This window comes from Vulpes vulpes, chromosome 16 (genome assembly GCF_048418805.1).
Source record: "Vulpes vulpes isolate BD-2025 chromosome 16, VulVul3, whole genome shotgun sequence".
NCBI lineage: Eukaryota > Metazoa > Chordata > Mammalia > Carnivora > Canidae > Vulpes > Vulpes vulpes.
In genome coordinates, this window is record NC_132795.1 from 15,949,107 (window position 1) to 15,976,394 (window position 27,288).

Here is a 27,288-nt window from a genome sequence, read left to right on the forward strand (position 1 = left end):
ACTATGATCCCATCAGCAGCATCTCTCTGGAACATTCTTCTTCTTCTTCTTCTTCTTCTTCTTCTTCTTCTTCTTCTTCTTCTTCTTTTTGAGATTTTATTTATTTATTTGACAGAAAGAAAGAGAGGGAAAGAGAGCACAAGAAGGGGGAGCGATAGGCAGAGGAAGAGGGAGAAGCAGGCTCCCTCCTGAGCAGATATCTCAACATGGGGCTTGATTCCAAGACCCTAGCATTCTGACCCAAGTTGAAGGCAGATGCTAACTGACTGAGCCACCCAGGTGCCCCTAGAACATTATTCTTTAGGCTCTTCTCTGACTCTATTTTTCAAAAACTCTTTTCTCCTGGAAACACCTCATACCAACTACTTCTGGAGCCAGCTGCTGTTCTCACTTCCAAATAATGAATCCACATTGGACAACTCACCTTCCAACATGCCAGAATTGCAGAATTCAGAGAAACCCTAGAGATGTCACACGTCCATACACACACACACACACACACACACACACACACACACACACACACTATTAAAACTAGTAAATGAATTCAGCAAAGTTGCAGGATACAAAATCAACAGGCAAAAATTAGCTCCATTTTTAAACATGAGCAATGCAAAATCCTTTAAGGATATTAAGAAAACAGCTCCATTTACAATAGCATCAAAAAAAAGAATAAATACTTAGGAACAAACTTAACCAAGGAGGTGAAAAATTTGAACACTGAAAACTACAAAGCACTGGGGCACCTGGGTGGCTCAGTCAATTAAGCATCTGTCTTCAGCTCAGGTCATGCTCTCAGGATCCTGGGATCCAGCCCCACATCAGGCTCCCTGCTCAACACGGAGCCTGCTTCTCCCTCTCCCTCTGCCAGCCCTCTGCTTGTGAGCACTCTCTCTCTGTCATATACATAAATAAAATCTTTTTAAAAAAATTTAAAACTACAAAGCACTGATGAAAGAAGTAAATAAAACACAAATAAATAGAAAAACATCCTCTTTTCATGGAATACTCAATATTATCAATATGTCAATGTGACCCAAAGCAATCTACAGATTCAGTGCAATCTCTATCAAACTCCCAATAATGAGCACTGGGTGTTATACTATTGTTGGCAAGTTGAATTTAAATACAGTATTTTTTAATCCCAATTTTTTTTGCAGAAATTGGAAAATCCATCTTAAAATTCATATGGAATCTCAGAGGACCCTAAATAGCCAAAACAATCTTGAAAAAGAAAAAAGCGAGAGGCCCCATACCTCCTGATTTCAAAACTTACCATCAAGTTACAGTCATCAAAAATAGTGTGGTACTAACATAAAGACAGACATATAGACCAAAGCCCTAAAGAGCCCAGAAATAAATACTCACACATATGATCAAACAGTTTTTGACAATGGTGCCAAGACCATTCAATGGGGAAAGGACAGTCTTTCCAGCAAATGGTGATGGGAAAACTAGATATCCACATATAAGAAATGAAGGTTGATCTTTATCTTACTCCATATGCAAAAATTAACTAAAAATGTGTGAAAGGCCTAAATGTAAGAGCTAAAACTATAAAACTCTTAGAAGAAAATATAGGAGAAAAGCTTAATGACATTGAATTTTGCAATGATTTCTTGGATAAAACACCAAAAGCAAATCAACAACAAAATAATCTGAACTTCATTAAAATTAAAAACTTATGTGCATTCAACTATACTATCAACAGAAAGCTCAACTCATGGAATAAGAGAAAATATATCTGATAAGAAATTGATATCCAGAATATATAAATAACTCCTGCAACTCAACAACAACAAAACAAACAACCCAACTAAAAAATGGGCAAAGGACTGAACAGATATTTCTTCAAAGATATAAAATAGCCAATAAGCAAATGAAAAAGTGCTCAACATCATTAATCTTAAGAAAAATGCCAATAAAAACCACTATAAGATACCCCTTTATACCCATTAGATTAAAATGGCTGATGTCAACAAGGAACAAACTAAAAGGAAATAAGTGTTGACACAGATATGAAAAAATTGGAACCTTGCACATTCTGGTAGGACTATAAAACAACGCAGCTGCTGTGGAACATGTTATGGTGATTCCTCAAAAAATTAAAAAATAGAATTACCATAAGCTCCAGCAACTCCACTTCTTGGTGTAAACCCAAAAGAACTGAAAGCAGGGACTCAAAAAGGTATCTGTACATCCATGTTCATAGCAGCGTCATTCACAATAGCCAAAAGGTAGGACATTCCAAGTATCCATCAACAGATAAAGGGATAAATAAAATGTGGTATATACATACAAAGGAATATTATCCAGCCTTAAGAAAGAAGGAAATTTTGATGTATGGTACATGGGTGAGCCTTGAAGACATTATGTTTAATGAAATAAGCCAGTCACAAAAGAACAAATACTGTATAATATTACTTATATAAGGTACTTGAGATAGTCAAATTCACAGAGGGGGAAAAATAGAATGGTAGTTGCCAGTGGCTAGGGAAAAGGAGAGAGTGGGGAATTAGTATGAAATGAGGACAGAGCTACAGCTGAAGAAGATGAAAAATATGGAGATGGATGGCTGTGTGGGTGCACAATAATGTGAATTTACTTAATGCCACAGAAATATACACCTAAAATGGTTAAAATGGTTCCATGTTTTTAGCCATAATTTGTAAGAGAAAGGGAATCAGTATGTGAACTCTTCTTGGTTAAAGGCAGTTAAGGTGCAAAGCCCAAAAGTTTACTTCCTGGTCATAGTATGTTTAGTAATAGCCCAGCATCAAACAGAAACAAAAAACAGAATTGGATTTCTGATATTTCCACCTGTTAAATGTTTCTGGTTGGGAGGTCTATATACTATTCCACTTGTCATGGTTTTATAATTGCTACATTTCATCCCAAAGCCAGAGAATTATCAATCATGGATGAAAGTATTTCTTGGGTTTGGTTTTGTTTGGGGACTTGAAGAGTGGGGAGAAGAAGAAGTATGTAGGTGTTTATCTAATTGGGACATTCCTCAGGGAAATTATCATACAAATCCATGCTATTTATAGTATTTGGCGCCACACCATACCCACCTTGGTAATTAGCTCCACAAGGAAAACAGTTCACTTTACAACCAAATGCCTGATTCTAAGCCTACCTCAGAGAGCCCTGGTTGTTCACAAGGGATTAGGGAAGACTACTCCTCTGTCCCCCCAGACTACAAACATCATGCTGACATGCTACTGCCTCACCCTGGCTTTGAGGATTGTAGCCCTAAGACACCACACCCCGTCTTTGAGTACTTCCTTCTGCATAAGTATGCCACTCTCATAGGTGGTGACTCAGTCAAGGGCATCTGCAGCCGTAAAACCAGGGAGACCCTGAGCATCACCCTTCCCCACAAATGCCCTCATAGTTACTTCTAAGCCAACCTTCTTTTTTGAGTAAAACAACCCTTTATTCACAAAAGAGCAGTTCATAGCTTGGATTCCCTATGCCTGCACTTAGTCATTAATGGGTAACATCACAGAGTCCTCCCTTATAGGCCGGGCCCTATGCAAACCTAGAAAATTGGAGCTCCAGAGTACCTGGCATGAGCAGATGTGACCCTTGACTCCCCAACCATTCTTCCTCCACTGTGTTACCAACGAGTTAGTAAAGAAAATCAAAGAATACCTGCCATTCTAAACAGCCTAGCACAAATCATATTTGTCCCACAAATAAATGCCTACACTGTATCATTAAGGTGCCAATTTCCCTGCTTTGCACTGAAATAACATCATGTCTGTGTAGGAACACTGGTTATCACATGCTGACAAAAAGTTTAAATTGGGTGTTAGTAAAAAATAGAGGGTAAATGAACCAGTTCTTATTTAATTCAGCTTGCTTCAAGGACCCATTTCTTCAGGCTGCTGACACCTGTGTTAGAGAACATTTTTTCCAAAAAAGTTAAACTTTTCTAGAATGGCCAAATGTCTAACTTATCATTTGGGAACACCAAACATGAATGCCCTTGGTTCAGTTGACAAGGAAGAAGGAAATCTGATAGACAAAAAAAGAAAGTTAAGGAAGAATAACAAGAGAAAGCAAGCAGGTAAACAAAACACTAAAAAAATGTCAGGATTTTAAACAAGATTATTTATCTGCTGTACTCATTGAGGCGTGGGGGGTGGGGGTTGGAGAGAAAAAACCCAGCTGGTTAACAGAAGAAGGCCAGAGTGTGTGTGATTGTATACTATGGTGTAATGAGTTCATAGAGCTTTTTCAAGGAGAGGAAAGTTTTCTAAAAGGGACAGAAACCTCCCTATTCAACCCACAGATGTGGTGTGACTGGAAGTCCAGGTCATTCTGGTCATGCCAACAATTCCCAAGACCTGGAGCAACTGACCTGATTTTTCTGGACTTGGTTTTCTCATCTAGAACACAGAAATAATAATCACTAATAATAAAATCTGCTTCATTGCTGTGAGGAACACATGAAATTATAGATATGAAAGTACCTTGATAAAACTGTTTAGATTCACTACAAAGGCAATATATTATCTTTGCTATTACCAGTGTATTTCAGAATGAGCTGCAAGTTCATTTAATGCATTCTACTTAGCTGAAACAGTAAAGAGCAAGAAGACACATGGTAGATGAGGGACTCCCCTAAGTGTTGATTGATTTATATTATTAATGGAGCCCATCTGCAAAGCTCAAAAATCAATTTATTCATGGCCTTGGAATATTGTTTATGATACGCCTCTAGGTGCACTTAGATTTGACTTCTAAAATTAATCTTTAGCCCCACTGAGGGCAGAAGGAAGTGGTCCAGGAGCATGTGATTATCGTGTTCCCACTAACTACCTAGGGTTAAAAATGTGCTGAGATGATTCCCTCAGTGAACACGCCATGTAGATAAGAAAGAAGTGAATGTCCTCAACTCTATAGCAACAGATCAAAATTAAAGAGCAATACGGGGCACCTGGGTGGCTCAGTCGGTCAAGCATCAGACTCTTGATTTTGGCTCAGGGTTGTGTGATTGAGCCCCATGTGGGGCTCAGCGCTGGGCATGAAGCCCACTTAAGATTCTCTCTCTCCCTCTGCCTTGCCCGCACCCCCTCCAGCACGCACATGCTCTCTCTCTCTAAAAAAATAAATAAATAAAAATTTAAAAAGAACAACATAGTCTTTAGTTATAGGGTCCTGTTTATACTTCTGTTCATTGGTTTCTTTGAACTTAACTCTATAATTAGTGTCTATCAGCAGAGGAGATTTGTTTGGATTTCCATCTTTTTCATTTTTAAATAGAGAACATTTAGTGTTGTGAGATCTTGTTAACAAATAAATATCTTTCACAACACAACTGAAAGTAGACCTTGAATTCATTAATTTATACTGTTCCAGATGAGGAAAGTAGTCAGTCTACTCTTTAGCCAGAGGAGGCATCCACATAAAGAAAAAAACTTATTTGGAGCATCAAGCCAATTCACAGGTTTGGCTCTGCCCTGGAATGGGTGCCCTGTGACGGAGTATGCACCTTTCATGCTACTCTATAAAAAGCAAAAACTGTATCCTAATTTGCTATGAATGAACATGATTGTTTTTAACTTCTCATTGTTCTGAATAAACCACGGTAACTGGATCCACCCTTTTTAAAATAGAGTCCCTAGCAATCGCTTTGATTAAAATTGTACCAAATTTATATAAATTCTAAACACAAAGCCTCCTTTGTAAAACTACAAAATTCAGATGCCAAGTGGATTTTGAATAAATGAATTATGTGAATGAATGAGTCTTTCATAAGGTTAAAGGGCACCCACGTCACTTGTGAATTGAATACTTTGTGTGAATAAGGCCTTATGACTATGTACATTTTGGAGGGGAATAAAACATTTTTATTCAGAAAAACTTATACTCTAGGAACAATTAATTACTCAGATCTTAAAGATGGAGAAGACACAATCTCCTAAAACAGGAATTTGTCAGTACTTGAACCTGAAACAAAAGCCTGAGAACACATTACTGAGTTTCGGTTGTTGCCACTGAGGACAGGGATTTCCCCTAACTAGCCCTAGAGTCTGGACAGATATGAGTGGAATCATCCAGACAAAACTACCTCCTGCCATGGGCTGACCTTTGGATAAACAGGCCTGGAAAGATGCCAAAGGCCTGCAGAACAGCAAATGTGGACACAGGACACAGAAGAGAGCGGCAGCTCTTCCCCAGAATGCTCTCCTTCACCCCACAAGTAAAATTCACTGAGCTGAAATCCCACTTGATGCACACGGATAAGGGGAGTCCTGGGATGAAGTCAGCCTTCCAAGATTCATCTGCCAGCCCGGGGACTGATGGACTGACAGAGAGACAAGAGGTAATGACAAGAGCACAATGCAGGGAGAGGAGGAGGAACGTATTCAAGGAAGAAACGTCAAGACTTAATAAGTGACTATTCATAGACAGAAGATGAAGTAGAGAAAAGAGTCAAAGATGCCCCCCCACCCCAGGTTCACTGTCAGATGGCTAGAAAGGCGGCTGTGCCACCGAGGAAAATGCGGAAGGCCCATGCGCAGCTCTCCTCCTGGCTGACCCGACTCTCGGACTGGGTGATGCCACACGCCTGGGCAAGTGCAGCGGACAGCTGCACGGCCCTGGGCTCATTCCTGACTGGCTCCAGAGAGTGGGACAGGGGCCCAGTCTGCCAACAGAAGCTGAGGACAAGTGAGACAGATGGACACTAGCAGTTACACAGTCAGCAGGGAGGAGTCCAGCCCTGCAAGACCTCGGATGCTCATCTCGGCGCAGCCCACTGCAGCGCACAGTGGCCACCTGGAGCAGGGTGCAGTGACCAGCTAGGGTCCCGGCTTCACGGGACAGAAGAGTCAAGGAAACACCTCTGGGAGCCAGGCAGGGAACAGAAACAAAGAAGGCTGGGGGTGCGGCCAGCGAGGGGTGGGGGGGACTGAAGTCAACAGTGGGTGCTGCCCCCACACCCCGGTAGAGTCACGGTGGCTGGGTTACTCCCAGCCAAGGCGATGGGCCTGGTCTTCCCATTCCTCAAGGGCATCCCCACACTCACCGTCCTCTAGCATATACACTATTGCATCTCAAGCACTTGTCAGCGCCGGGCACCGTTGTGTCCCTGCCGCTGGTGCTGTTCTTGCTGTGCGTATGGTCTGTCCCTCCCACGAGGTAAGAGAAGGTGAGTTCCCCGAGGAGCCACAGAACCGACACTCCATCGGCTTCTCGGGCCTTCACCATCCAATACAGAATATCCAAACCCCTAAGCTCTTCGCACTCTGCACAGCCTTGCACACTCGCCGCCACCACTCCCACAGACCTTATTCTCCCTGCCACAGGGGCTTTGCAAAGAATAAGACTGGCTTTAAATCCTGGCTCTGTCTGCCACTGACTAGCTGTTTGTCCTTTCTGAAGACACTAACTATAAATCTCAACTGCCACATCCGTAAACATGTACATTACTGGGTTTCTAGAGGAATTAGTTTATTTATTTTTATTTTTTTGAGTGCGTGAGTGGGTTGGAGGGGCATAGGGAGTGGGAGAGAGAGAGAATCTTAAGCAGGCTCCGCGTTCAGTGCAGAGCCCAATGTGGGGCTCGATCTCACAACCCTGAGATCATGACCTGAGTTGAAACCAAGAGTCAGACACCTAACTGACTGAGCCACCCAGGGGCCCCTAGTGTTTTTTTCTTCTTAATTGACTACAAATTTAACACTCATTGCCAATTCTTTTAAATTTCCCACCCTTGGCTTTCCCCTTCTCACACTGACCACACAAACCCCCTATAGCCTCTCAGCAGGCCAGAGCCTTTGCCTGCTGACTCTGTAGACCTCCTTCACCTCCTTCACCCTCCACCCTCTCTCCAACTCCCAAAAACTTACCTCCTAACTGCTCCTCAGGGTCAGCTCAATTGTTTATTCCTCCATGAAGTTTTCTTTGACTTTCCTGGGTACCCACAGATTTTTGTTCTTTCAACTACCAACTGCACGGACATGAAACACACACCACCAATTGCCTTGTTCCTGATGCCCATTCAATTATGAACAAGGGTAGGGACTCCATAATACCCTCCACCACTTTTCTCAGAATCTAGCACAGTGCCTGATCCAAAACAGGCATTCAGTAACTGTTTGCTGAACCAAGCAGAACTAATGTCTAACAGACATAAATCTGATTTATCGGAAACTATATGGGTGGACTCACCTCAGAGAATTGACCCATGGCAATAAAAAGGCTATCACGTGGTCAGCTCTTGATTATCCACATTAATGATTAATAGTGGATGACAGTGTAGGGATGATCTAAGAACCGTTGCTACAGCTATTTTTACTATTTTAGGTAATGTAAACATACAGTGTGATTTCTGCAACACTAAAAACTCAAGATCAAAATCATCTCTCCTACTGATCTGTCACTGTGCCAAAAATTCTCAACAGTAACTTGAGGTTCTTTTGAATGTCAATTTGATTATAACACAAAATTTCACAGAAAGCATGGTACTCTTTCTATCATATGAGTGTTCAATCATCAATTCATTCAACAGCTATTTACTGACAACCCACTATATAAGAGGCATTACAAGCAAAACCATTACAAGCCCAAATTCTATACGCTACGATTTTGTAATGACTGCTTCGGACCACCTGGAAAACCTAGAGAGAATGTTGAGGCCAATATAAAAGTTTGTATTATCATATAACCTTAGAATCACCACCTCTATCAATTCCGAGAAAGGGCCCTGTAACTCTTCCGGCTGCCCCACACCAAGACCAGGGAGCCGCTGGCTTCTGGGTGACCAGGAAACACGAAACCAGCCTTAGTCTGAAGTCAAGTAGGATGCAATAATCATCATGATCTAAATTCATTTAAACATTTCTCTTCTCTCCCTTCAGTCTGGGGTGGTGGGGAGTAGATCTGATGAAGAAAACAAGTTTTGCTTTCTGAACTGAAGTTAGGCATTTTACAGTGTGATAACCCTGGTCACACCCAGAGTCTGGAACATTTAGGTAAGAGCTTGAGCCTAGGATTTCCAATTGGCAATGAGGATGGGATTGTGGACAATTTGTACCCCCAAACAACGCCAGAGGTTTGGCTTACTAATTTCCCTCCTGGACTTCTCAGTTTCTCAAGAAGGAGCCACTGCTTGCTGTGGTCTGTGGTCTCGTTTTGTGTCCCTGTGTACTGCTCCCGCCAGGTATTGCCTCGAATCCCCACCCGAAATCGTCAGTGCTGTGAAAGGTCACACCCCTCTGCACAGACCAACAAGTAGGACTCAGTCTGAAGGTGGGAAGGTTTCCCAAGAGTCTCCAAACAAGACCTGCAAGGGTGTCTAGTCTGGAGATGATTGGCTATAATGCAAATGCAAAAGTTCCAGCATTGAGCCAAGCCGAGATAACTAAGGATGGTAGGGCTCTCCCTCTTTCCCATCAGCAGGAACCAGGGATTCCAGCTCTCGGGTCCTGGGAACCAAGGAGAATTCCCCTAGATCAGGGTCTAAAGGAGAGGCAGGCTGCTGGGCCACTACATCAGGGATTAGCACCAGGTGCTGAGCTCTGGGAACCAGCCCTATCTCATGACAACTCTACCACAGGCATCATGGCACCCGGGTGGGCCAACGTTGCCAAGGCAAGCTTCTCGTATGTTGCTGCATTCCTTGCTGCTGTCACAGACTGTCCCCCAACTCCACAGGATACCAGAAGTCCCACCCCTGCCCTGGTGAGCAAAACAAATTCTCAATAAAATCAGGGCCCCCAAGCACATGGTACCAGCTCTTCCCAAGTTCCCAGAGGAGATCAAAACACTACCAGATGCTTGAAAGACCCCTGATCCAATGGTTTAGGCTTCACTTAGCACAGTGGCAAACCAACATGCCTAATCACTAATGTTACGTTCTTGGAGCTTGAGGGCTTTCCCAAATGCACTGGCTAGTATTATACTAGTGGAGGAAGACCCCAAACCCTTGGAAGTTGATTGGGACACCCAGGAAAGGAGGTAGCAGCTTATGAGCGAGGAAAGAGACAACCTCTGTCCCAGGTGTCCCCTGCTACTACCCGTTCATACCAAAACATCCAGTGACAATCAGCATAAATGAAAAACAGACACCTAGCTATATACCATGATACAAATGTAACGTCCTAGAAAAATATCCAAAGGATGGTAGGGCTTCCCCTCCAAAGGGAGGGGAAGAAGGGCACTGATTGGCTCTCACAGTCTTTGGAATTGGCTTCAAGTTTTTGCTTACACTAGCTAAGATGCACCATTTGGCTAGACTGACTGGTCAAAGACCCCAAAATTCATAATTTGTTTTAAAATCCCAAGATAGGGGCACTGGGTGGCTCAGTTGGTTAAGCATCTGCCTTCAGCTCAGGTCATGATCCCAGGGTTCTGGGATCAAGTCCCTCATTGGGTTCCCTACTCAGAGAGCCCGCTTCTCCCTCTCCCTCTACTGCTCCCCCGGTTTGTGCACTCTCGTTTTCTCTCTCTCTCTCTCTCTCTCTCTCAGATAAATAAAATCTTTTTAAAAACCCTCAAGATATTAAGGGCCCATTTTATTAGAGACACTTAAAGGAGCCCCCAGAGTTGTCACCACAGCAAGGACACTCCAAAGTGCATCAAGCCACCAGGAGAGGAGACACAAAAGAAATACAAAAGGGGATAGGCCCTGAGGAAGAGGCCACCCGCACCTTCAGAGCCCATAAGGATAAGGGGAAAGACACTCTGTCTCTCCCGGCTTGGATGCTGACGGCCTGGCACTGGGCCCAACAGGCTGTCGCATTATTACTGAGTTTGGGCTCACTGTGAGTGGACAACTAAATAAAGCGCACCTCTTCTTATGTAAAATCGGGATGGTTCGATGGGAATATCATTCTGCTGAGCATTATGCTCCCACAGACCCCCTGACCATTTCCAACCCAGAGGACATGCCTTTGGGGCCGATCTAAGTTCTTCTTCAAGGGCACTCCCCTTAATTATAAGGCCATGCTGTTACAATTCATAGAAATGTTAGACATGGTACAACAACAGACTTTAGACTGCATCAGTGTTGTAGCTAGACATGAAAGAGTGTTCCTGAAGCCCCAATCTTGTTTGCTGGTAAGGATGAATGGAATCCACTGCCCCCTTAGTCAGGAACCCAAAGAAGGGGCCCTTGGGAATTTGGCGGTTTCTGGTTCCCTCTTCAGTTCCCACTGACAAGTGTCCCCTTGCTCCCTCCCTCTGGAGATGACCAAGAAAGGCCTCATTGTATCGGCAATCACGGGGCCCTAAAGACTTAATCTCTCCAGAGATCAAAGATCCCTAATGACTTACTCTCTGGACAGTCCAAAAACAAGGTACAAGCCTTTGCTCAGGCACTGAGGACACTTCGAGGTACTGCCAGCTGCCCCCCCCCCCCCCCCCCCCCGCCAAACTCCACCAAGGAAAAATGCCATCATCTCTCAGAGCACTCCAGCCCCAGTAGCAGGATCCGGGATCCCACGTTCTCATCTCTGAGAGGGGTTGCCAACGCACCCAGCAGTTCCCTGAACTTATCCCTCCTCTGGTGACTTCTCCAATTATCCATCGTGACACGGATAATAGACAACATTTTACTGCTCTCATTGACACTGGAGCCCACTGGCCACCATGGACTATGCATCTCAGAGTCTACTGTGGACTGAACATGGCTCCTCCTGGCTGCCGTATAGGCTTCTGCACCATACAGCTGCCCTCCACAGCTGCCCACGACATTCCCTTAGAACATCAAATTCTGGTCATTTATTGGCTTTGTTAGAAACAGACACCTTCGTGGTAATGGAACCCACTCTGTGTACACACCTTACCATTAGGCCATGGACAAGGGACACCGCCCAACAGTGGCTCACACAGCTACAAATGCCTCTCTGCTAAAATGGGAATGGTACTGGGACGCCTGAGTGGCTCAGCGGTTAAGCATCTGCCTTTCACTCAGGGCATGATCCCAGAGTCCTGGGATCAAGTCCCACATCAAGCTTCCTGCATGGAGCCTGCTTCTCTCTCTGCCTATGTCTCTGCCCCTCTCTCTCTCTCTCTCTCTCACTTTATCTCTCTCTCTGTGTCATGAATAAATAAATAAAATCTTTAAAAAAAAATGGGAATGGTACCTTCGGGAACAGGCTAAACCTGATGTGACAGGTCTTTCCAAACTGCAGGAGGATGCAGCTTCCCCAGTCCTCAATCCCCTGCCCATGGACCTTGAAGAAGTGGATAGTGTCTTCATTGCCTAAGTCTCTAGCAACCTGGGGGAGACCCCGGAAGAGCTGATGGAATGAGAAGGGGAGTCTGTATATTTCCCTGATGGCAGCACCACTACCACCCCCAGTGGAGCCCCCTGGAGCGCAGCAGCCTACCATCCTGCCACCATGCTTATCAAGCAGCACCATGCTTGTCAAAGATGGCCAGATGGGTCAGCTCAGCTCACTGAGCTTACAGCAGGACAAATGGCTGTGCAGAGCACCACTGCCCATGACAAGCTTCAGCCCATATTTTTACTGACTCATGGGAGGTTGCTAACAGGATAGAAGGCCAATGGCAGCCAGACAACTTTTCCATTCAAGGCCACCCCATTTGAGCTGCCCCAATGTGAAGTTGGCCAGACACTAGTTACAGTTAAGGTTACCCACCTCTCAACACCCTCAAAGGATACCAGAGACTGTCTTGAACTGAAAGAGGAAGCCCCAGTGCAAATCCAGGTCACCCCCAGTTGGAGCTCTGAGCCACCGATTCTTTACTAAAGACTACTCCAGCTCTACCCACCACCAAACTACAGCCCTCCTCTCCCCTACGCACACAAGCATTGATCCATCCTTGGCTCTGCCTTTCTGACCTTTCTTAGTCATGACGTGCATGCTCCTTATCCTCTGGCCAAATGGTCCCACATCTCTTCAGGTCATGAGAGAGCTGCTGCCTCAGTGACCTGGGCCCACCACAGGGCATTCTGCTTGATCTGACTCGCAAATTATGCTCCCAAACCAAACACTGGACACTGTCCTGTCATGCTTCCTGTCATGAGGGAACCGCCCTCTTAGCCTCTGGCAGGTTGATTTCATAGGGCCACTTCCTCTGTCAGTGGGCACCAACCACTTCACAATGACATGCATGGATCCTCTTACTGGCCTATTGCTTGCTACACCCTCCAGAAACACCTCTACAGAGCAGGTAATTTGTCTTTTCTAAGTACATCTGTCCCCATTCGGCCCTGCAGACATCACTGACTCAGATCAAGGACCTCACCTTACCGCCCTTGTATCACAGTGCTGGGCTAGCACTGGGCTCTCCTACAGGGCATCCCGTGGTACCTTCATCTCTCAGGTTGCTCCTTAAGTTACATGCTGCCTGATTGTTATCATAGAGGAATCTGATGCCTTCCCCTTACAGGACAATATTATCTACCTTTTCCCCAACCGTTTTGAGTCCCTTTACAGATTTAAAGTGTTAATCATCTCACCTTTGAATACTCATTGGCAGCCCAACCAGGGACAAATGGTTAGCTATGACCCCCTAGTCATAGTTAGTCCAGACCCATTAGAAAAACACAGACCCACCGTGCTGCTCCTGGAGCACACCTACCTGCTTGATATGCAAATTCTACCTGAAATTCCAATGTATAGTGGCTTTAGTGGATGGCTCATTTCTCCCAACCATACCTCCCCAAAGGAGGTGGAAATAATTGCACCAGGACCCACAAAAGGGATAGTGTGGAGCTCTCTAAAAGGGGAAGAGGTACTCAGGCTGGTTGACACCAGCAACGTCAGAAGATGACAGCATGGCGATACAATTACACCACTTGGACCTACCCCACTCTGGAGGAGGCTCCCAATGAACTGTTGACCCACAACAGCCCCATAATAAATCTCACTATGGGGCAGTCAGTGGGCAGGCGCACAACTATATACAGATGCTTACTGCTGCTGGCCTTACTCTGTGCCTTGTGTGCCATCTGGGTCACAGGGCTTCTCCTCAACCTAGAGAAGCAACACTAGAAAGTCGCTGGACCATAAAGCACTTGCCCACAACTGCACCCCAGTGGGGGCAGAGAGCAAGAGTTGAAAGTCAGACTTAGAGGGGCTGTACCCCAAAGCCACCTGGTATGGACGCTAGCATAAAGGCCACCAGCCCTGCTTACATGTTCACTGACATCCTGATCTCTCTCTGAGCACTGATCATTACATTACCCCAATTTCAAACCTAATTGGCTGATAGGCTTATGAAGTTCAGACCCGTCTCTAGTAATATAGGGCCAAATGCTAAATTGTTAGGAGCATATAACTAAATTTTCTTTAAACCAAGCTACACAAGTGCCTTAAAGTCTTGCTATTTTTTTTTAAAAGATTGACTGATTGACTGAGAGAATGAGAGAAAAAGAGAGAGAGAGCACACGCACAAGTGGGAGGGGTAGAAGGAGAGAAAAAAAACAGACTTCACACTGAGCACAGAGCTTGACCCAGGGCTGGATCTCACCACCCTGAGATCACAACCTGAGCCAAAACCGAGTCAGATGCTTAACTGAGTGCACCACCCAGGTGCCCCTCCAACCCTTAGGATTCATGGATGAACAGTACTGCCTAATTATTTTCAAGGTACACCTGAAGGACTCCCAAAATTTACTGAGAATTTGTGATTTGCTGAGTAAATGTCCCCGACAGTTCAAGCAAACCTTAATTTGGGCACCCCAAATCTATGCAACCTTCTTAGACCCCTTGACCCTTCAGTTCCCCTCCTGGGTAACTACCTGAGAGAGCCACCCTTCTCTGAGATGGCTCCTCCACCTGTGACAATGCTGGAGATGACAACGCTCAAACCTACAACCTCATCCCAAACACTGTTCTGCAAGCTTCCATTGTAGTACAGATGAAATCCAGGAAGACACAGCAGCTGATGAGGGCAAGCACTGCCTGGGACTTGGTTGCTGAACCGAATGCCTGTTTATCTAAATTCCCTGCTGATCACCCCCTTAAGTGACGTTTTGCACTTAATTGTGTGTCTGCCCCAGAACCCCTTGCTTATCGCAATGCTCGCTGCTCAAGTGTGAGGTGGCACTCTGGCTGCCAAGTTATTCCCTACTGTGCCTTTGAGCTTTGGAAGGCCAACGTATGTGTCCATCTCACCACCTATGAGGGTCTCTTTAAACACTTCATTCAGATGCTTGCCCTCACCACACCCATTAGACTGGCCCACACTATGCGTCACCCTGGGAGTCCATGAGTTCAATTTCCATTGAGAGGACCTCTTCCTGGCTTCAGATCCTGCCACCACCACAGCATCTCCCTCTACACCCTCTGGAAGGACCACAGTTACAAGGTCACCTCTCTGTAGGGGACCCTTACCCATAGCCACCACGCAGAGCTCCCGTTCAAGCCCTCCAATAGTCTTATTATTTTTATACAATGGACAGAAACCAAAGCTCATTTTGAGGGGCTTCTGGAACTGCTAGGCATGTTACTGGACTCAACATAAGGCTATTTCCCGAGTTAGTGGTCTACCCAGCTGCTTGACTGACTCTGTCCGCATTTGCCCAACAGAAGGCACTTTACTGGTCCCTGAAGCTTATCCCACAGCTCTCTGTGGTGCTCAACTACTCCCACACAGGACCCTTTGCAAGACGGTATGTGGCATGTGGCAGGAGCCCACATGCACCCTTTACATACTCCGTATCTGCCCAGGTATCGACACTACATAGATAAATACTAAGTACACTTTGTCCCCAGGAGCACAATCCCCATGGTCTTAGGCCTCAAGGCCCAGCCATTCAGGGGAAACCTCAACTTAGTTTGGGTTCCTTCATCAAGCACTTGATGTCCACTGTGGGTCCAGTACCCTGAGGCCATGTCACACATACATGGTTCTCCATATGTGCACTTCTCCTTCCCTCAACATCCAACACATTTGTGTCCTTTCTGGCCCCTGGGATATCCTGTCTATGTCAGTGCACTTCAGTGTCCCTGAGACCACCCCTACAAGTCACTGAATTGAACCCTCAACCTGTCTTTCTGCCTCCCTGACATCAAAAGTGTGCAGCGTTCACCCCCATTATGTTGGGCACAGGCCTGGAACCACCCCCCACAGGGGCTGGGCAAGGCGCTGCTGCATTAGGCACCCAAGAGCAAATCATTAAGGCAAACACCACTCTGTCAGCCACCCTGGTGGAATACACTGGACTGCTGCACCAAAGCCTACTCTTAATGTAATAACAACATGATCTGGGCAGCCCCAGTGGCCCAGGGTGTGATCCTGGAGACCCGGGATCAAGTCCCACATCAGGCTCCCTGTGTGGGGCCTGCTTCTCCCTCTGCCTGTGTCTCTGCCTCTCTCTCTTTCTATGTTTGTCATAAATAAATTTAAAAAAAATTTATAAAGATAAAAAACCATGATCTTTAGCAGAGATGGTTTCAGATAACCATTCAGCTTCAGATTACGTACTGGCTGAGGAAGGAGGTATATGCGCTATAAAGGGCATCACCTGCTGCATGTATATTAATAATTCTGGACGTAGTCAGAGAAACTTAGGAAAGATGGCCCAACAGGTACAAGTGTTTCAAAACCTCACCCAGGCTTGTAACCAAACAACTAGCTTCACCTTATCCAAGGGCTTTATTATCTTGGCTGGATCTCAACAAAAGAAGGGAATGGTTACGGACAGGATTTCAACCTTTCATTTGTCTACTGATATGGCTGACTGGCATTTTTGCTTTTCTCACATGCCTCATGTGCTAGGTGACCAAAACTCTGCCAATGGCCCTTACTATCCACAATCCTGCCAGTGCCTAGAATTTTCCCTAAAGATTAATACCTAAGCATCATAGAGTCAATTGTGATGAGAACAACAACTTTTTTTGTTGTTTCTGAGTTGCTACCCAGGCATTGTACAGCATAATAACCTTGCTCACACCCAGAGTCTGGACGTTTCTTCAGGAACTTGATTTTAGGATTCCCATGCTAAGTTCCTGTTTTGCTTTTCCCAGAGCACCCTTTAAAATAACCACTCAGGGGGTGCCCAATTAGCTCAGTCAGTGGAGCATATGACTCGATCTAGAGGTTGTGAATTCAAGCCCCCCCATTGGGTATAGAGATTACTTAATAAAAATCATTCATGGCCTCTCAGTGGCTCAGTTGGTTGGGCGTCCCACTCTTGGTTTCAGTTCAGGTCATGATGTCAGGGTCAGGAGATCGAGCCCCAAGTTGGCTCTGTGCTCATCAAGAAGTCTGCTTAAGCTTCTCTGTCCCTCTCCCTCTGCCCCCCACACTCTCTCTCTCTCTCTTTCTAAAATAAATAAATTAATTTTTTGAAATAAATAAATAAACAAACATCTTTAAAATAACCACTTGGGAGTTAAGACCTCAAAAAGCTAGTAACCTTGGCCTCAACCACCTCATAAGCAATAGGTGCTTGCTACTCTGCTCTCTAACTCCTGCTCACCCACGACCTGGGATGGAGGACCGCTCAGGTGCTGGGGGAGCTACCTGCCGACCCCTAAGCAGGTGATTTGTACCCCCTCATTCAGCAGGTTATAATGTGCACATTCTTATTTCCATACACAGCTCTGGCTCCCCATCACAGTAGGGAAGGTCACAAAAGACTGAGCCGTGTGCAGGCCAACAAAAAATAAAAGAGATGACTCTCCTCTTTCTTAGATCCCCTGCTAGGCAGAGCGTACCTCTTCCATCCCTTCCCAACAGGAAGAGAAAAGAATCCTAAAGGAGTAGGATCCAGAGCAAGTAATTTTTGACTAAAGGGAAGTTTCAGGAAAAGGTTTGAGGGGGAGAGAATATACCATCTTAAAATATGCTTCTTTGGCAAAAGGATTATTTTAGGCTGATTATTTCTAAGAAACAGCAGACACAGGAGAAGTTCTGAAAATCGGAGTAGAAGTCCTTCTGTAAGAGTCATTTACATTTTATAAGAAATTTCCATCTGTAAGGGTCTCTCTCTCTCTCTCTATCTTTCTCTCTATCAGGAAGACAATGATTCGAAATGTCTAGGAACTCTCATCAATTAAGAAGGCAAAGATTTACCTTACCATTGCTTACTGTGCTTTTTCTGACAGCTTCCCACAACTGGATCCCCACCTTCCACCCCAACATCTTTCATCTTTAGCCGGAGATGTTATCTAAAGTAGTGACTTGGGCCATTCTGGAGACATACTCAGTTTTCCTGGGTCTCTCCCATATATATAAGATGTACACATGGTATAAAATTTCCATTTGTTTCCATCCTGTTGAACCGTCTTTTATTAGAGGATGTGACTCAGCCAAGAATTTAGAACGGTAGAAGGAAAATTATTTTTCCTCCCCTACAGGTTCATTACTTTCTTAGGAAGAGACCTCATAGGATTATCTCAGAATGAATGAATGAATGTGAATGAATAAATCTAAATTATTTCTCTTTTTAAATGTATGGCCCATTTCATTAATATATGCCATTAGTGGTTCATAAAATGCTTCTGTTTAGTAACCATAAATTTCCATTTTTGCTTGTAAAAGTCTCCACACATAAAAAAAGACAAGTGTTGGTAACAAAACAAAACTAAATTTTTCCATTTCATATCCTGATACTTCTACAAGGCGGTAAACTGACTTCTTAGGAAGTAAGAAAAAATTTACAATAATTCATCAGAAAAATAAAACTGGGTCTGTGAAGAAACTTGAATTGGGATAAGCACCAAAACTCAAGGAGCATAATCGTTTAGATCTGAGGTGGCCACAGGTCCCCATCTACTCTGGACCATCTCAGTCTATGCTTATTATCCTAGCAAGATTATTAAGCATGCTCACAGTCACTCTCAAAAATGGCAGTTTGGACGATAAGTTATACATCACCCTATCTGGAGATAAAAAGGATCCGATCCTAAGCAATCTCTGACAAAGAGAACTTCCAGGTTTTCAGGAACACTGGCATTAACGAGGTGTTTTGCACAGTCTGTTTTTACTTACAAATTTTGAAAGAGTTAATAGCATTTTCACTTTTATAGTTGTAAGGTAATAAGGACTGATCAACACTGAATATTTATGAAATAGATACAAAGCCCTGCCTTGCAACCTATATCTGGGAACTTCCCTCTCCACCTCTACCCCCAATCTAAGGATCCATGAGAATGGCACAGTGATTCAGCATTTCTAAGGCATTCATTAAAATGTGCTTGAGTGCAATGAAATCAGGAGAGAAAAAAAGGTACCTAACACATAGATATTAAAATCAAAACCTCTTTTATAAGAGCAAGAATGATGAAATTCTATAGGTTTTCTCTTACTGAAACATTTGTAAAGCAGCTAAAATGACAAGTATCTCTCATCACTATTATTAGGCAAGTCATCCTAAGATACAGCAGAAAACATATGGCACACTTTTTGTCAACTAGTTCAAGAGATGGTTAAAAACAGAAATAAAAGGGGGCAGCCCTGGTGGCTCAGCGGTTTAGTGCCACCTTTGGCCCAGGGCCTGATCCTGAAGACCCGGGATAGAGTCCCACATCAGCCTCCCTGCATAGAGCCTGCTTCTCCCTCTGCCTGTGTCTCTGCCTCTCTCTCTCTCTCTCTATGTCTCTCATGCATAAATAAATTAAAAATCTAAAAAAAGAAAACAGAAATAAAAGGGAAATTATAGAACACAAAGGGAAGTTCCAGGGAATCCACAATACAAGACACAGTTTACACCTGTGTAGGACACTTTTTAGAACCTTGCTTATCTCATTTCTGTGTCTCCTGGAGGACAGACCATGTCTTGTTCATCCTTGTACTCCTTATCTCTTATCTCTGAATCCTTAACATACTCCTTTGCCCAGGAGAGATGGGCAACAAATGTTTGTTCAATTAAACTAATACAAAAAGGAGAAAAATGCTCTCAAATATAATTTCTGTGTAAGGATTTTTTTTTCTAAAGTAAGAGTACACCCACCACCACCATGGAGGGTGGAAATGGAGAAGAATCATTCCAACTGTGAGTTTCTGTTCCATAGTAAGAAGCCTACATGAGTGGCAGGAGAAGGTTTAACAAACCTTATTATAAAAATTAAGACATAGAGCAGTCAAACCATGTCCCATCCAACAAAACAACCACATAACATCAGACCAGAAGACAGGCATCGGCCATTGCCTCCAAAATTTGAGTTATAAAAATATTCCACTGAATTTTTTTTTAAGTCTCAGCTCCAGAGGGTTTCAGTATTCTTTGAAATAGCTTTAAGGGTGCTCACTTTGGCACAGCACATATACTAAAATTGAAATAGGCTTTAAGGTAGTTTTTGGTTTGGTTTGGTTTGGTTTTGTTTTTATTCCTCCAGCCCCCTATCCAAAGGCACTGGAGTTTGAGAACCTGCCACTCAACCGTAGAAGGTCTCGTTAATTAGGAAAGCCATAAAAGGGGTCCCAATGCATTAATCAAGAGGGCCTTGGATTCTTCTTCCTTGAAGTCACCACCCACTCCTCCTATCAACAAGATAAATGGGCTGACAGGATCCAGGAGTCAACTCATGAAGTTACATAGGAGCAGATGTCACAGGGCTGCGAGAACAGAGTCCTACTCGTCTCAGTCAAAGTGGGTAACAGCCACTTCATAACACTGTAAAACAAAATTAGCTGCTCCAATAATATTCAATACAAAGGAAGCATTTTCTCAGCAAACTGACTTGTAAAAAAATAATAAAAATGAAGTGTTCAGGCTTCTTGAAGTTTATATTAGCTGTTTGTATTAGTTTGAAGTTTATATTAGCTATCCCCCAAAAGCCTTAAATTTCTAACTCCCTGTTTGTAAAACAGGAATAAATACCATTACCATTTACCTACAGTTTAGAAAACTAATAAAAACAATGATATAAACCACAGATATAGTTCTTAAATTCTAGATGTTAGACAGTGACTACTTTTCTCCATTGAACAGCTATAGTCCGGAGTAAAATACTTGACATACAGACTCTATTCTTTGCTCATGATAAAGAACAGAGGTACTGATGACTGACCCACTGTGTAAATCTGCCTGGCATCCAAAATATTACTAACTCAAATAAAGAACAGTAAGCAAGAAGAAAAGATCCTTCCAACTCTTCGAACATTAAGCCCCTTTATCTTCTATTGAATGCCTTTTCAAAAATCAGTGCCACTTTCTGAACCAAATTGAAAGTAAAGCAACCACTTGCAATGAATGTAGATAAAGTCTTGAAAGACTATGCTGGCCCAAACTGGACCCTATATTATATAAACAGTTTGTTTATAGTCGCCGTAATCTTTTAAAATGTCAAATTGTTTGCCTACTGAAAATACTTCAGACAAAAAGTATTCTTTCCTATTGATCATTGCGAGAAACTTAAAATTAAATTTTAACCCTCAATTTCTACGTGAAGGATGGATAGGGAATCTGCAAATACCCTCTTATAGCCATCTTCTGTGTGCAGCTGGAAAGCAGTTTTCATCACGGGAGGTAGAACACTGCACCCTTATATAAAGCCTCCAAGATAGAAGTCAGGACCATCAACATGCTCACTTAACTCCTGCTCAGTGCTCAATGCACCTGAGAGACGGACGGACCACATTTCAGAATTTAAAAAGCCGTAAGAAAATGCCGATTCCACATGAGAGTCAGAGAGAAAAAAAAACCCAAACAGCAGTCCTATCTCAGGAGATCTCAGGTTTACTTCCTCCAATTTCTCCTCTATCATAATATTAATTGATTTCCTAATAAAGTGCTGCAGTAAAATTTGTGAGATCAGATTCTGGCAGAAAATCAAAGCAAAGGAAAACTCCTCAAGGCAGCCACCTCTGCATACCCAGACCCACCTTGCCTACCTTGTTGTGTTTTTGCTGGTGTCTTGTCTTTGTGTCAAGAACATGGTAAGGGCTTTCCGAGTCTTGGTTGATGTAGTATATGAGTCTTGAAGGCAGTGTGATTTCTTTCTGCAACGCATTGCTGTAACTGATATTACTGCTATTCTGTTGTGATGTGTTGTCTTCATCTGCCAGGGCTCCCCAATTTTTTTCTGCAGTTTCATTCCAATGCGGAGCTGGGGGTGGGGGAGAGGGGTGCACAAAGATACACAAATACACACATATACCCCATAAATACAAAAGTACTATGTGTGTTCCCATTAATTGCAAAAACAAAGTTTTCTATTCGTAAGCAAGTAAGAAGTAGAGACACAGCAAAGCAAGTTATCGCAACAACGAAACGGCCTGAGTTGGTTAACAGCCCATGAGGCTTATACAATAATGTACTATTTATTATTATTTGTGCTTTACATGAACATTTCTAACCAGTCTCAAATACATACTTCTAAGGATGGGGAGTAGGGGTGGGGGGGGGGCGGCATGGACTTGAGGGAAGACATTCAGGGAACATGCTCAGAGGTTCCGACCCTCATGTCCACCCCTTCTCTTGAGTCTGCAGAAGCTCAATGGGACTCTGACTAGGAGTATCCCAGCTGAGAGCTAAGAACGCTCCGAAGAGAACTTGAGTGCTGAATGCATGGACAGGGGCTGTTAATTGATTCATTAAACAAAACAGGCAATTCCTTTTGCTTTAAACTTTTGAGATGAGCAAAAATCCTTTGCCATAGAGGCAAGCAGATGCTGGCAGCTTTCCAATTCCTTTTATTTTTCTGCCAGGGCCAGCTTTCCCTTTCCACCGATTTCCCATCATCTATGTATTGAATATCGTATTATCTTAATTGTTCGTTATCATGACTGGCATTTTGAGAATCACGAACCCAAGGTTTCTACCTCCCGAGTTGCCCTCCCCCATCCTAATTCCAACAGCACCGAATAAACCCAGTAGGCGCTTTGAGGAAACAACACGTTACCCCTATTATTATTATTATTATTAATTATTATTATTATTATTATTACACCCTCCCGCATTCGCATTCAGCCTCTCCACCCAAGAAGCAACTTGCTCCTGTCTGCATTTACCGGCCGCCGGTTTCCCCTCCGCCAAGTTGCAGGGATGGCTGAGGGTCCCCGCATCCACTAAATACCTCCCAGTGGAACCGAGTCGCTGGGATGGGGTTTTTCGTGAATGCAACAGAAATGGACTTCAGAAAGTGAACGGGGGCGCACGGGGGCTCGGGAGGGAGAGCTGGAGAGGCGGCGGGGCGGCCGGCAGAGGCCGAGCCCGGGACGTGTCCGGGGCGCACGGACCCGCGCGCCCTTCGCTCTCCTCCCGGGCCCGGCGGGCAGGCAACGCGAAGGGCACCGGGGCCATACCCACCGCTGGGCGCAGCCGCCCGCCAGGCGCGGGGCCGCGACGAGGTGGCGAGTGGAGGCAGCAGGAGAAGGACGAGGAGCAGGCGGCAGCGCGGCGCGCGGGCGGGCACCGGGCCGGCGGGGCCGCCGCGGGGGCCGCGGGAGGCGCGGGGACGGCTGGAGCCCGCGCGGGGCGGCCGCCGGGAGCTGCTGCCGGGCGGCTTCATGGCTCATAGCTCCCGGGCGCCGCTCGGTGTGGCCGGCGAGAGCGCCGGGGAGGCTGCGGGGAGGCTGCGGGCGGGGCCGATCACGCCGGCGGGGCGCGCATGGTGCGGCCGCGGGCAGGGGCAGGGGCCGGGCCGGGCAGGGCAGGGGCCGGGCAGGGGCCGGGGCTCGGGGCGCGGCACCGCGGCCGGGCGGCTCCCCCTCCCCGGCTCGCCTCTCCGCCCCTCCCGGGCGGCCGCGGAGGAGTCCGGGGGTCCCGGCGGCTCCGCCAACTTGGAGCCGCCCCAGATGCTCCTCCCTCCCTGCGGCGGGCGCGGCCGCTCCAGCAGCTGCGGGGGCTGCCGCCGGGGCTGAGGCTGCTGAGACGGCGCGGGCGAGCGCGCGGCGCGGGGGTGCGGGGCGCGGGGCGCGGGGCGCGGGGCGCGGGGCGCGGGGCGCGGGGCGCGGGGGCGCGCGGCGGGGGGGCCCGCCCTCGAGAGCGCGCCCGCGGGTCCTGATGCTGCCGCCGACGCCGATCCCGACGCTGTGGCTGGTGCCCGGCGCGGGGCGCACTGCGCATGCGTCGCCGCGGAGGCAGGGGGCGGGGGGCGGGGGGCCGCGGAGTGATGCAGCATCCCCGGGCGGCCTCGGGGGTGACGGCGGCGCCTTCGGGGGGCGCAGAGAGCGCGAAGGCCGGCAGCCGGGGATCGTTAGCCGGAGGGGAGGAAAGAATCGTGACGGGGTCTCCAGGCCAGAGACCACGGTTACCGGGAGAAAAGAAGCACCCAGAGAGATGCACCTGCCTCGTCCTCCAGCCCAAATCTTCCAAATTTCCCTTCGTCCTATTCCGACCCCCTCTTTCCCCGGGAGACACCGAGGCCAAGCATTTCCTCCCTAATCCTCTGTTTATTTCCTCTCTCCAAATAAATGTAAAGGATTGCGGCCAAGGAGGTAAAAATAGCGCGGCTCCTCCTGCTTGGCGCCCTCCCTCCCCGCGAGGGGAGCGGGGGCTGCAGGCGGGCGCGGGGAGCCCCGGAGCTGGGGGGCTCCACCCCGGCCTCTGGCCCCAGTGCCCAGGCCCCGGGGCTTTGCGGAAAGCCGAAGAAACCAGAAAATGTTGGCTCGACACTTCAGAAAGCATAACTGGGTGTATTGGGGAAGATCTGGGAAATCTGGGAGCAAGAAATGCGAGATTAGAAGCTAAGCGTGTGGCATCTAGTTGGGCAAAACCATCGTTTTTCAACCACGTGGGCGGGCATGCACTGGAGGGGACACATTTGAAATTTTGAGATCTAGTCCTGACTTCTGAAAAGAAAGGGGGAGATTTTTCTCTTGCTGCTCTTTAATAAAAAATAAAATAAAAATAAAAAAAAGTAAATGGAGAATCCCTGAGTTAGGTAGGTTAGCAGCCACTAAATCCGACGGCTGGTTTCAAATTAGGGCCTGTGACATATTTCTGTTCCCAAGTTCCCACAATGCAAGCATTCGTTTATTCACCCATCCAATGAGAACAAGTAATAACACCGTTATCTTACTCCGTTATTTGTATTTAAAATGGAGATTATAGGGATCCCTGGGTGGCGCAGCGGTTTGGCGCCTGCCTTTGGCCCGGGGCGTGATCCTGGAGACCCGGGATCGAATCCCACATCGGGCTCCCGGTGCATGGAGCCTGCTTCTCCCTCTCCCTCTGCCTATGCCTCTGCTTCTCTCTCTCTCTCACTGTGTGCCTATCATAAATAAATAAAATTAAAATAAATAAATAAATAAATAAATAAATAAAATGGAGATTATAACACCTACTGTGGGAGATCCAGAATTCCTCAATTAAAAGGAAAAATAAGAGTATAAAGCACCACAGTGATGACAGGGCTCAGTGATGTTAGCCTTATTCTCTGCCCCAAAGACGTTCAGTACAATTCTTCCCAAAATGTGCCATGTGACTATGTTGGAAACCCTGTGGACTCAAGAGAAAACTTTGCCCCTCCCTTAACTACCTAAAAGAATTTAAATTGGTGGTCTTTCCCAGAATGAGTTATTACCAGGGATAACTTTTTTCTGAATGACCCTCTGTAGGGCAGTGCAAATATCTAATTACCAATCATCAGCTCTTATTCTTACTGCCCTGTGAATTGCCGTCCTCCCCTCCGAAGCCCCCAGCACCTATCCCGTTCCTTAGCTCAGGAGAGCAGATATATCTCATTTTACCTTTCGGTCTTTAGAATATTCATGTATGGGGGATCCCTGGGTGGCTCAGCGGTTTGGCGCCTGCCTTTGGCCCAGGGTGCGATCCTGGAGACCCGGGATCGAATCCCACGTGGGGCTCCCGGTGCATGGAGCCTGCTTCTCCCTCTGCCTATGTCTCTGCCCCCCTCTCTCTCTCTGTGACTATCATAAATAAATAAATAAATATTTTAAAAAAAAAGAATTTTCATGTATGTGGAGTTCTTGTATGTATGAAATTAATTTTTCTCTTTTAATGTCTCATGTCAATTTAACTTTTGACCAGCCAGAAGAACCTTTAAAGCATACAGAAAATTTTTTCCACCCCAACAATCCCGACTTAACAAAGAAGGAAGACAGAAGGAGAGGGGAAGAGAGATAGCAGGAGAGAGGAAGAAAGGCAGACACACATACAGAAATCAAAGATCACAGAGCTGATAGGGGGTTAAACACTAACATTAGCTCCTCCTCTCTGTATCAGAGCTACAATATTAATTATCATACATTTATTAATGTAAACTTGTAACTGATGCTACTTCCCCCAAGCAGGGGAAGCAATAATGTTCTCTTTGACTCAATGTTGTGTCCTTAGCATAGTGTTTGTGGCCCAGAGAAGGCTCTCAGAAAGCATAGCATGAATGAATAAACAAAAAGTCTGTGATGCGCTATAGCAGGAGTCCCACTGGAGCAAGCTGGTAAACACTCCCATCCCCCTGTAGTTCCTACTTGTAGGTCAGCATTCTTGGGGGTGTCTCAAGACAAGCATGCCCTGGTTAGGTTTTCCCAACTTATATCTGATATAATGATATAATCTTGAAAAAGGGCTGGAGAAAGGGAGGTGTACAAGGAATGAGAAGAAAGAAGGAAATGAAAGGGGGAAAGATGCTGAGATGCAGTTATTTGAAAAGACCCTATTGTAATTGAGTGATCCCGTCTCAAAGCCTATTCTAATGAATAAAGCTATTTATCAACCTGGACCAACTAACACGCTTCAGTTTAAGCCACCATGCATTCTGTGCACTTGGGGAATAGCATGAGGACTCCTTCCAGTTTCCAATAAGAAGCAGGAGTGTTTACAAAGCAGAATGTTGTCTTTTGCACTATAATCAAAAGACTGCATTTATTTGTAGAACTTTAATGTTTACAGACATGGCTGGAGGCAAGATAGTGTATCAGCAAATGAGATCATGAGTTAGAGAAGGAGTAAATCACTCAGAAAAATTTACCAGAAGTTTGAACCTTAAACCATATTTTTAAGGGAAAGTTAAAAACAGAATTTAATGTTCTTTAAGTGGATGATTTGTCAGATTTTGTAATAGTCTATTAAGTAATTTGGAATATTTATGGTTATACAGCTTAGTTCCAAATATTTTCTGTGCTCTCCTGATATTTAATAACTTTGTCAATCACCACCTGCTGCTTTGCTCTATATTCATGTTTGTGCATACCATCTTTCCCCTGTCAAAAAAAAAAAAATTACTGAACTAGGCTGCATCTTGGTCATCCCTGATTCCCAGTGCCTACGATATAGTACCTGGAATGGAATCAACATTTGATCAATGTGTTTTGAGTAGAAGGATAGCCACAGGCAGGAGAGGGAAGGATTCAGCAAGCTGGACTAGGATATCGAAAAGTATGTACCCGATGCTTGAGGGCTGTGATAGCTCTGGTTAGATATGTGTGCTGGATCCCACAGGC

At 45.4% G+C, this 27,288-nt stretch overlaps 1 protein-coding gene across 6 annotated transcripts in view; it reads right to left on the bottom strand.

The window, feature by feature from the left end:
* The window catches only part of ADAM23 (ADAM metallopeptidase domain 23), a 169,406-nt gene extending 145,883 nt beyond the window's left edge, over positions 1-23,523 (bottom strand). For 3 of the 6 annotated variants that reach the window (XM_072742146.1, XM_072742145.1, XM_072742144.1), the window contains exons 1-2: positions 23,192-23,523; positions 21,775-21,989 (exon numbers count right to left, since the gene is read on the bottom strand). In XM_072742146.1, coding sequence (XP_072598247.1) covers positions 21,775-21,989; positions 23,192-23,393 — 417 coding nt within the window. In that variant the 5' untranslated portion in view covers positions 23,394-23,523. The remainder of the gene's footprint in view (positions 1-21,774; positions 21,990-23,191) is intronic. The other 3 variants (XM_072742143.1, XM_072742142.1, XM_026002042.2) reach the window with 1 other exon arrangement.
* Positions 23,524-27,288: the final 3,765 nt, after the last annotated feature.